We start from the raw sequence: 12608 nt of genomic DNA, 5'->3' as shown, positions 1-12608 counted from the left end.
AGAGAGAGAGAGAGAGAGAGAGAGAGAGAGATAAAGAGAGGGAGGGAGAGAGAGAGAGAGAGAGAGAGAGAGAGAGAGAGAGAGAGAGAGAGAGAGAGAGAGAATTATGAGAATGTTTGATACCAGAGAAAATGACAAAAAGATAAACAAAGGAAATCTTTCCTTTCCACAACCTCACAGAGAAGCGTAAAATGTTTTCCACCTTGTTACAAAAATGTTTTAATTTAAAAGGTTCTAAAACTTTTAAAATTTGGTTGTAATTTTTACACATTGAATAAATGAAATTACTACCTCTTTTTATATGTCAGAAAAATCAGACAATATTAAATAAATGATCAGAGGGTCTTCACTTATCCCTGTAATATCCAGGCATAAAAATACCCATTCAGGGGAGAGAAAGTATGGTGCATGAATTGGGAAGAGCATTGGACATAGAATCTGGGGACCTGGGTTCATTTCACCTTAACTAATTACTGTTTATATGAATTAATTGCTCTTGGCCTCAGTTTTTCCATTATAAAATAAGGGAATCAGACAAAATAAATTCCAAATTCCTTTTCAATTCTCATTTGATGATCTCATGATCTCATAAAATATTTCTTATTCTCTAAGTGTTATGCTGCTAATTTAGACTCTTTTTTTTCTTTAGAGGCCCATAATAAAGATATCTATGTGTACATATACATATATGTGGCATAATGCCAACGAGTATATATAAAAGACAAAATTGAAATGCTTTAAAACAATTTATTTTGTGAGACAATTGAAATAGAAATTTTCCTTGATTTATAAACCTCAATAAATAAATTATTCAGTAAGTAAAACAAAGGTTTTAAAATAAAAATAATATTCTTCAATTCTAAACAGGGTCTATGACAAGTTAAAAGATGAATGGACAGAAGAATGGTAAGGAGAAAAATGTAATAGAGGAAGGAGAGGAACAAAGGGGAGAAAGGGAAAGGATAAAGAGGTGCTAATAGAGAAAAAATAAGAGCAAGTTAGAAAAGGCAGATGGGGTAACAAAAGAGAGAAAAATGGAACTCAGGAGAAAAAAAGAAACAGAGGATGAGAGATAAAACCTTAGCAGGTAATGAAGGTTGTGAGTTAAGTAAAATGCTTTCTTAGTCTATGGATTTCTAATAGAAATGATCTTTATTGCTTGTCTTCTGAAATACTGGTTAGCTGATTTAATACTATTCATAACTATCAAACTACTCTTTTTCTGTAAACTTTTAGTCATTAAATGTTCAATAAAGACTAATTAGTTGAGGAGTTGGAAGGTCACTCTTGCTATTTATGGTACCTGTGATGTATGTGGCCAGTCTCTCAAATACAGAAGTATACAGATGACTGAACTTTTTTTCTGCTTCTTAAATGCTTTCAAAAAGATATATTTTCATTTAACTCATTGATTGATCATTAATCCATTTGTGTTTAAAATGTTTCTCAATAAAAGTAAAAATAAAATGTTTAATAAAATTATCACATTTTCCAATAAATTTAAAATGTTTTTAGGAAAATTAATTAAAATATCAGAAACAATGCTGTTTCAGGTAAAATAAATATTCCAGATGCCAGATACAACAGTAAGCAGATTTCTTCTTCATCTATTCCTATTTTTTGCTCCAATCCCCCAAAATATGCAGCTCATCTTCCTAGATACTCATTACCTAAGTGTGTCTCCCAGTCAAAATATTCATTTGGAGAAGCTAGGTGGTACAGTGGATAGACCTTCAGGCTTGGAATAAGAAAGACTCATTCTCTTGATTATAACTGACTTCTAATCTAACCTCAGACACTTATTATCTATGTGTTCCTGAGCAAGTCACTTAGCCCTGTTTGCTTCAGTTCTTCACCTGAAAAATTAGTGGAGGAGGAAATGAAAAATTCCTCAAGTATTTTTTTCTAAGAAAACCCCAAAATGGTGTCATGTAGTGAATGACAATACTAAAAAGATTGAACTATAATAAATGTTCATCATCTACTCAGGGATGCTCTATCAAAGGATCCATAATAACTTTTTTTCTTAAATTCTCTGACCCATAGCTAGATCCAATGCTCTGGTAAAATATTTCAGTGTTAGTGCTCTCCATTCCAATTATGCGGGGATCCCCAAACCTACTAATTGCTTCCTCCCAACTGCCTTTATAATATATACCACCAAATAAGGAAAGGGTCTTTTGACTTCCCTTTGTCTCATAGAGAATGTCTGAAATTTTTACCCTTTATGGTACCATATTATAAAATTTGGGTTTAGTATTTTGGTTATAGGCTATATGTAGGTCAATGCTTTTGCATTTTTTCACATACTTTAAATTTCTACTTTAAGTTTAATAAAATTCTATTTATGGTATTAAAATATAAAATATGTTGTTGTTATTATATAATACTATGCATATATTTTATGCATTTCTGATTTTCTAATCTTATTTGTCATCTACTAGCCTTCAAATGCCATCTTTGGCTTCCAAAAATCTCCAAAATTCCAATTTAATTTCATATGTCAATCTATGACATATCAAAATCATGGTGGAGAAAGTCACAATGTGGAAGGAATTAATGTATATATTTAAGATAAAGGAAGTATAACAGTTGTACCAAAGTTCAAATAGAAAAAAACTTCCAGTTGGTAGTCCAAGGTGAAAAAAGAGATATAGACCTAGGTGTATATAGATAGATAGGTGGTATTTTAGGCATACAGTGTCTGTTCTAATACTACTGTGCCTGGCCAGGCCAAAGAACTTCATTTTCAGATTCCTGGACTTTTTCTTTATGTTAGTTGTCTCAGCCATGACTACTTCTACAAGCTTCAGGAAACTTTTCAAGCACTCCCTTGTCCTCTTCCAGCTCCATGAATCTCACCAAGACCTGGATTTCTCTTCAAGTCTGATTTCTGGACTCACTGAACTAATTTTTAAAGGTCACTCCATATTTCCTTATTCTTCATCCTAAAGCAATTTTTCTTTTATAATTCACTCAAGGAATTTATTCCTACATCAAAACAGGATCATGGGAAGAGTAGTAAGTTCATCTCTACTCAGTCCTTTTCTATGGTCACATCCTGGATTTTCAAGATTACTTCTTCTACTACAGTAAATATCATTTATTTCTACTGATATGGAAGCTTTAATTATCAAATTTAAAAGTAACATCATTGCCATTACAACTTTGTCATCATTAGTCATCATTGTTTTAATTCTATAAAGGTGCTATAAATTCTATTGTGAAAATAAAACATACATTTCAAAGGAATTCAATATCACAATCCTTTTTAACCTAAGAAGCTATAAATGGAGTAAATACATTTTTCTTGGTTTCCTTGAACCAGATAAAGCTTTGCTATTCATGAGAGAATTGTAAAAGTCACAAAACACAACGTTCCACTCATTTCTAAGCTTCTAAGATCTCTCACTATACAGGTGTAGATTTCTAGTACTCCCCATAGGAAACTGGATTTCCTTACTACTTTACTCATTTCCATGAAGAAAAAATGTGGAGAAATTATAACTTTTAAGAAACTCCCTTCACCAATGAAGATCTGTACCTCTCTTCCATCTTAGAGCCACAGAGAGCTATCCAAGTCATTGAAAAGCTAGATGTCTTATTCAGAGTGACAGGGTCGCTGGATATTGGGGGAAAGAGTTAATGTCAAGGCTTCCTAATTCCAAAAGTGCCTTTGTTTCTATGATGCCAGGTGGCCTGAAAATAATTATCCTTAATAATTAGAAAGTATCTAATATTCAAAGAATTGCTTTACTGTCATAAAAGTCTATTACTTTGTTATCGAATGGCAATAAATCAGCAAATCCATTGAGTGTTAGACTTTGCAGGAAAGGGGAAGGAACATTAGATGACTAATTGAAATATAAGATAAGAGGTACTACCTCAAAAGAGTATAATTCTTACTCAACAGTCATCTTTTTGACATGTACTTTGTCAGCAGACCAGAAACCAAGCCCTGGAGATGCCAACCCCTTTTTCATGGAAGCCCTATTGTTGTGATTGATGAGATCCTCACCTGGCCCACTATTTCAGAATCTAGACTTCCCTGGAAGAAATGTGACAATTTCCTTTATGTCACCATCCCTGTAACTGGCAAGACCAATGTTCCCATCATTAGAAATAATTTCTTCTATTTATTTTAATTCTGCCCTTGAATATATGTACAAAATGGGTAAGTAAAATTGTTATTTTTTTAATTTGGATCATACAGTTTTTACTACAATAGTTCAACTTTGTGAGATAGACTTACCAATCAGTACATATTCTTGGATATAGATCATTATCATATATGCAGAAATATATGTATTCATACAAGTAGCTTCTGATGCAGTCAGTGACAATATGAATACAATGAAAATATCTTTCACACTGTTATTCAATGTGATAAAACAGAAAGAACAAGAATCAGGAAAGTCTTAGGGCCAAATTTCCCCTCTCATATTGGGCATGACAAGTAATTTGGTTTCTTCATCTTTAAATGAGGATATTGTCTGGTAGTTACTTTCCCAGACTAATGTTGTGAGGCTCAAATTATATAAACATATACATGTAGTGTTTCCATACCTATAAGCAATATAAAACATCTACTGTCATATATATTTGTACATGAATATGTATACACTTGTGTATGTATAATATTTTGGATACAAGCATATACATATAGATAGCATTTACAAGCCTATAAGTGCTAATGAATGAATGAATGACATTTTCCCAACTTTTTTCCTTTGTCATTTAAAAAAAATCTGGTTTATTTTCAATAGGTTCCTACCTTTTCCCCCACCAACAAAGTAATGACTAACAGATTGTTTAACACTATGTAGGGATGACAAACCTTTTCTCAGTGTTTTTTTCTTATTTTTAATTTTTAAAACTATGATATTAGAATAATCTAAAAGCAAAAACCAAAGCAAACCACATTTTCCTTTCAGAAAGGCCGTGACATGTACCATAAAGAGCAATGTGGATTAAGAATGAGAAATCTGGGTTCTAATCCTTTTTACAGTCTATGAGTTAACTGATGGGAATTCACAGGGGTGTACAGGGGAAAGAGAGATAGGTAAGAAGTCAGAGAGGTCACAGAATCTGGATTCAAACACCATTTTAGAAGCTTCCTATGTGACCTTATGCTTACTATCTTGGTTCTCAATTTGCTTATTTGAAATGAGGGGAGCATGGCAAGAGTTGGATTAGATGGTTAATGAGGTCTCATACATCTCTAAATCCAAGAAGTTAGTATAGATAACCATTAATGTTACGTCAAGGTCTAATATTATGTCACTATTTCTAATTCATTTCCTTTTCATCCCAAATTGTCCCATGTTTAAAAAGCTATTAATGTAGAACAAAATGATATAATGTATGCTTGAATACTAATTTAAAAATACAATGGTTCATTTTTTTCTTTCACTAACATTTATAATTTATGATCACAAAAACAATATAGACTGAATTTTTAATTGCCTCACCAAGAAGCATTAATTAAAATACAAATATAAAGTGTACAATCTCATTAGTATTAAAATATTCTGTAAAAAAATCTGGCATTTAAACATTTTAAAATAATGCTAACTATACAACAAAATTATGATGTACCTTCATTAACTTAATAAAGTCAAACTCTTCTGTGTGTGCTTAATTAACTTAAATATTCTTAAATTTCATAGAGCATTATATAATTACCTATCTGCATCAATGGTCACATCATGTACTCCTCTCTGAATAACATCACGGGATGTTGCCAAGTCTGGTATTCGGTTCAGACTCCTAGTATATAGGTTTAGTCCTCCATCTGTCATGTATCTGAAAATAAATAACCAATTAATAAGTAAAACTTAAAAAAAGATAGGAGAATAAATATCAACAGAGAAGCAATAATTATTTCTCTTTGTGAATAACAGACTAGTTTACTTAAAAAAAACAAAAAGAATCAACAAAGATCATCAAGAATACAATAATTTGCTACAGTGAAATAGCCAATACAAAAGAAATCCTCAAAAATAATTAGCAATTCTTCAAATTGCTAGGAAAATGGGGAAAAGGTAGAACATTCATTTAAAATAATTAAAAATGCATAAAATATCTGGGATCGATCTAACATCATTATCATAATTATAACATTTATACAGTGGTTCCTCTATGTGCCAGATATTGTATTAAGCACTTTATAATTACTATCTTATTTGATCTTCACAATAACCCTAAGAAGTAAGTCCTATTATTATACCCACATTATGGATGAGGAAATAGAGGCCAAAAGGATGTGATCCAAACTCACACAACTAGTGTTTAACGCCAAAGTTGAATTTAGGATTTCCTGTATCCACTGTACCTGAATACTATATCTAGTGTTAGCTACCCCTAATATCACAATATATATAAGAATTAAACATACAATCAGAAAATTATATATATATATATATGTATATATAAACTTTTATGGAAAATAAGATAAGCCAAATTAATTAGAATGTTTTAATAATTTTATACTGTACTGTGAAATAGAAAATGATGTTATTATCTGAATGAATCTACATATTGAGTATTATGCAGGTCAAACAATTAATAACATTTTCTCTAATTGATAAAATTAAGAATGAAGAAACAAAAGTGCATCAATTAAAAGAGAAAAAAATATGATCAATAATGAATAAAGTGACTTAACATCAGGTCTCAAATTGTATTTTCAAAGCTATTTTGAGACTGCTTATATTATAACAAAAAAAAAACAAACTATGAACACAGGGAAGTAGATTCTCAATAAAAATTTCAGACAAACGAAAAAAAACAGCATCATAAAATAAGCTAAGACAAAAATCTTACATTATACAACATGCTCTGTATGGATGTGCATCTAAACATAATACTTCATATGACAATAAGTTATAGAATAATAGAATGCCAGACCTTTTGCCATTATAGAGGTTTATAATGATATAGGGGATATAGAGTACTGAAAGGACAAAAAAGTACATTTTTTATTTAAAATGTTTTAAAGAATTTTTTTAAAAAGTAAATATATCTAGAACAAGAAAAAAAGTTATGAATAAGAGGAAAAAACTCAATGCAAGGTAATAAAATTCTGACCTCCAAAATTTATTATTTGTCATCAGCTTATTTAGTCATTTACTAAAAGTGACCAAAGGACAGGAACTGTTTAAAAAAAGAAATGCAAAGCATCAACATATGCATCAAAATATTCTAAATCACCAACAGTAAAAGAACTACAATGGAAAAATAGCATTGATCAGCTCATACGCATCAAATTGGCATGAGAGGTGAAAATTATAAATAATGTTTTAGGGATTTTAGAAACACAAATATATATATATATATATATATATACACATATCATTTGTATAGAGGTGAATTAGTCCATCCACTCTCAAAAACAACTTGTATTTACAAAAAGAAAATTATTAAATTTTACATAATTTTAATCCAATATTACTACTTTTTATCCTACAGATGTCAATAATGTAAAGAAAAGTTCCATATGCACTAAGGTATTCTCAGGAACCCCAATTATAGTTGTAAAAGTATGGAAACATTTTGTTATGAACAGATACTTTGGAAATAAAGTATAACAAAAAGGATGGTATATATAATAACTTCAAAAATTGAAATACAGTAAAAAGGGAAGAAAATTTGAATCAAATACAGTGGTCAGTATTGTTTATAAGTGATAATTCATGTTTAAAAGCCCTTTTGTTCTTTCTCTTTTATAAATGAGAAATCATAAATGCAGAATGCTAAATTTGCTGTCAGTCATAATCATGTTAGGTGGTTTACTTAACTGTTTTTATTAAGGAAAACTGCATATTCCAGGGGTTGCTTATGGAAAAAGAGATTGAAATGTCCCAAGAAATTGTTTTAATAAAAAGACAATGAATTGTTCAATTAGTTTGATTCTACTTAAATCTATTCAATGCTGAGTTTATTTACAGGACAAAAAAATTGAGGAGCCTTCATTCTTTGTTCATCTATGCAGCTTTTTGAGGAAATCCTTGACCTGGGAGAGTTAATGAGCTTCTTTATAGGCTTTCAACATTTAGTTCACTGTTCTTTATGAAAATTAGGAGGAACCAGCTGTTTCACTTTGCTGTCTCATAGGAAAAAAATTACTACTACCAAAGTCATCTTTGTATTTTTATCACTTTTATAATTAATCACTTTTTTATCAGTAACAAAATTTTGACTAATTGAAAGCATTAGAACTTCACTCAACGTGTAAAGTTTAAAGAAGAATTATTCACAATGATGAATCTCTTTATGGTTCAAATAGTGTTTTCTTCATGGCAACCTTATGAAGTAGATCAGGAGGTACTGTTATCTCCACTTTGCAGATGAAGACACTGGAGTTTAGTGAAGCAAAATGATTTATCTATAACAGTAAACATTGCTCTTCCATTTATTCAATAAATATTTACTAATCTATTTTTAAGTGCTAAAATATGAAGCGAGGTGGACATTGAAGGGAAATTTAATAGGTCTGTTAAAATTGGAATGGAATTTTTATGATTTAATTAATTAGAAAAGGAAAGACCTTTTGTAGTAAAGCAAGAAAATCTTCTTACATGTTATATTCTCATTCTATGGTTAAAGCATCTGTGTGTGTGTGTGTGTGTGTGTGTGTGTGTGTGTGTGTGTGTCTCCTCTTAGGTAAATGAGCATGTGATAAATAAAAGATATAGCTATGACCTTAGGATTTTGAAAGGTCAGAAGATTCACTCGAGTCCCAGCAACAGGATTTCATTGCAGAGTTTGATAATATCTACAAGCCCAGAAATAAGTCATCCTAAAAGAAAAAGCCTACTTGGCTTACCAACACATGAATCATCCTGGCAGTTAAGATACCATATCCTAAAAACCAGAAACTTATATGTCCATTTGCTATGCTGCACCAACAGGTGACCTAGAAGAGGAAATCATAGCCCAGAGAGTTTATTTGGATAAGAGAATTCACATCAATTTGGGTTCTCTGATTCCAGTTTTCTTTCCGCTATACCTTGTTGTCTCTCAGTGAAGATCCTTACGAAGGATGTTGAGATGATAAATGATAGGAATTCATAGAAACACGATAAGGTTTGTATGAAATGATTCAAAATGAAATACAGAGAACCTGGAGAACAGTACACAAAATGAATCCAATCATGTAAGTGAAAAGAAAAATAAGCAGAAGCTAAGTTCTACATAATTATGAAGATGTCTCTATCCCAGAAAACAGAGAAAGGGAAAGGGGAATAAGAAATAGGAAAAGGAAGGAAAGTGAAAGGAAACTTTGCATTTTGTAATTAATTTTACAAGGATTCACCAACCATGGTAATAGAGGAAATCGAACTAAGAGAAGACTTTGGGACGTGCTGACTTCTCTATGATTCATTTTATCAGATAATAGGACATTTAGAGGAAGATATGCTGAAAGCAGAGATCAAACATGAGGAAGGGTCAAATGAGAGAGAATCCACTGACAATTGTTAATTGTAATTTTTTTCCTAAGCCTGAGTTTCATGAATGCAAACAATCTCTGAAAACCTCGTGTACTGTTTAACAAAAGCTCTCTGAATTAGTCATCAGTAAGGATTCCTAAGGATTAATTTTACTTACAATATCAGCCAAATTCTCATTTGCATATTAGAGACTAGTTTTCTAAGACAGTCACACCTCTGAGGATACCTTACATTTAACCATGCTCAAAATGAGGAAACTAGAAATTATTTATTCAAAGAACTCCAATCATGGTGACATTCTCTCATTTTTACATGCTAAAGAACCAGGATTAAGATTATACACATAAGCATATATGTGTGCATGTGTATATACATATGCTTAATATGTAATGTTTATCACACTAGGATTCAGAAGCATGCTGAACTACCATCCTGCCAGTCTCATTAACATTTTTATTTGCCACAGAAATGTTTCCTTCATAATTCCTATATCCCTAAGTATCACTAGCCTACCTTTGCCCATTCCCAGGTTCATCATCCTAGTTATTTTCCTCATTATTTTCAAGTGAAAAATCACAATAATCTCCTTTTTGATCATCTTTTCTCAAGGGTCGTCCCTCTGCAATTCATCTTACTAGTAGCTACTAAAATAATCTTCCTAAATCAAAGGTCTAGCCACTTCATTCTTCTCAAGAAGTTTTAATTGGTCCCCATTGCCTCTAGGATTAAATACAAAGTTTTTTATTTGGTATTTAAAAGATGTTTTACAATGTATCATTCTAGGTTATGGTACATAAATTCTATTCACCCACTACACCACTTTTATCACACACACACACACACACACACACACACACACACATACACACAGAGATAAAAATTGATCTTCCATCTTTACGATTTTACCTAGGCTCTCTCCCATGACTGACATGCACTCCTTGCTCCCTTCTGCTTCTTAGAGGGTCCAGGCTTCTGAAAATCTCAGTTTAAACATGAATTCCAAGAAGAGATTTGTCCTGATTTCCCTAGCTGTTAGTAACCTCCTCCCAATTACCTTAGATCTATTTAGTTTATAGTTATAGGCACATATAGTCTCTCATTAGAGTGTAAGCTCTTGGGGAAAGAGGCTATCATTTTTGTCTTTGAATCACCAACACCTGGCACAGTGCCTGGCATATAGTAGGCACTTAATAAATACATACCAAAGGGGGAAAAAAAGCAAAGAGATTTGCTGCTGGGTAATTGTGGGAGCTTATTTCTTCTTTTTTCATTTATCTCCTACATACATCCAGTTTTTCATTAAGCACTATGGATTTTTCTTTCTAAAAATATCCTACAAAATGGCCTTTCTTTGAAGACATTCATTAAGAGGGTCCTCTAAGTTCAGTAATTCTACTTTGTGGATAGCTCTTACTGTTACAGTCATACAGTTCAACAATAGTCAACGTGAACAATAGTTCAACAAGAACACTGATTCCTTAATGACAAGGCTGAAGAATTAAAAGAGAATTTGAGATAGCAAAGAGAAATAATATATATATATATATATATATTCTCTCAATAAATCTTTGATTCTAAGTGAATTTAAAAGAAGTGAAAATGAAACCAGAATAAAATGAAATAGTAAATATTTTTGTAAAAAATTAAAATTTAAAACTATCAGATTTTTCTTTAAAATTCCATTTTCCATATACTAAGAAATAAGCTAAATTATAATTGGACTAACTGTAAAAACACTAGAAGAGGTATATTTGATTGTCATTTCTAATTCTAAAGCCCCAAGTATGGAAAATAACTGGAAAGTGATGAAATGTTTTTATGCTAGAGCACAATGTCTCTTTGTAGAAGTCATGCACAGTACATGCCCCCAAAATAATGTCACAATCTCGATTTATAGTACTCTGTCGGGATCCTTCCTTCATTCTCATTCCTTCAATGTAGGCTCAAACATCTAAAAGCATGTGATATATCTTTTCTTGTGAAAAATTATGCTACAATCTGTTCACTCTCCCTGTCAAGGGATTTTTTCCAAAAGACTTACGGAGAAGAGAAATGTGATTCCCCAAAAGCATGTCTGAATTTCCAAAGTACCAGACAAAGTATAGCAAAGGGGGTTGGGATATTTAGCCAGGAGAAATAGTTTGAAATAATGAAGAGAGTATGGAGAAAATTCCAGTTTTTGCAATAAGTATGATAAGCAGAACTCGGGGGAAAAACATGGCATTGTTCTCAGGAGAATAACTGAAGTTATAAATGAATCATTTCAAATATATGGCATGTTTTGGGACAATTCACATCAAAGATCAATATTTTTTATTAACATAATAAAAAAGGGCAGTTTACTGCCACAAGTAGATAGTGTTAGGCCTGGAGTCAGGAAAACTCATCTTCTTGAGTTTAAACTTGGCCTCAGAAATTTATTAGTGACATTGGGGAAGTCACTTAACCCAGTTTTCCTCCATTTCCTCCTCTGTAAAATAAGCTGTGGAAGGAAATACCAAACTATTCCAGTATTTTTGCCAAGAAAATCCCAAATGGGATCATGAAGGGTTTGACACAATTGAAACATTTTTTTTAGGTTTTAATGCTTTTATTTTTGTGAATGATTTTGTCCCAGCTCCCAATGACAAATAAACTACAAACAATACAATAAAAATGTTTTCTTTGAGCTTAAAAAAGATTTTTATCTCTGTACAAATGTAAGTTTATTTATTATAGCACAAATGCTTATTAACAAAGAATTGAAAAGAAAAGCATTAGAGAAGTACAAATATTTGAGAAATCATCTAATCACTAATATATTCTTAATTTTTGGATTCCTAAAAATATATATTCAAAAGTCAAATATTAGAGAGGTATAAATCTTAATCTTTGAAACCCGACCAAAACCTCCTACCAAAAAAATCCTGGTCAATGGTTTTTCTTCCAGGAACTTATTCCCAATCTGTTCCCATAAGTACAAACAACTCCCCTAACCCCATCCTCATTTTATAATTGAGTAACTGAAGCTGAAAAGAAGTAGGTAACTTGCCCAGTATCACACAACTCTTCAGTCATTGAAGAATCATTTTATTCTAAGCCTGTACTTTTTCCCAAATGACCTTTGGCAAATCATCTAAGTGATCTGGACTGAATTTCCTCACCTATAAAATGTGA

At 31.6% G+C, this 12608-nt stretch overlaps 1 protein-coding gene across 39 annotated transcripts in view; it reads right to left on the bottom strand.

The window, feature by feature from the left end:
• The window catches only part of NAV3 (neuron navigator 3), a 1103979-nt gene that overhangs the window by 179902 nt on the left and 911469 nt on the right, over positions 1 to 12608 (bottom strand). For all 39 annotated transcript variants that reach the window (XM_056798500.1, XM_056798493.1, XM_056798499.1 and 36 more), the window contains one exon: positions 5686 to 5805. In XM_056798500.1, coding sequence (XP_056654478.1) covers positions 5686 to 5805 — 120 coding nt within the window. The remainder of the gene's footprint in view (positions 1 to 5685; positions 5806 to 12608) is intronic.

This window comes from Monodelphis domestica, chromosome 5 (genome assembly GCF_027887165.1).
Source record: "Monodelphis domestica isolate mMonDom1 chromosome 5, mMonDom1.pri, whole genome shotgun sequence".
In the NCBI taxonomy this organism is placed as follows: Eukaryota; Metazoa; Chordata; class Mammalia; order Didelphimorphia; family Didelphidae; genus Monodelphis; species Monodelphis domestica.
The sequence above is the reverse complement of the archived record's forward strand: the minus strand, read 5'-3'. Positions and strand labels throughout refer to the sequence as shown.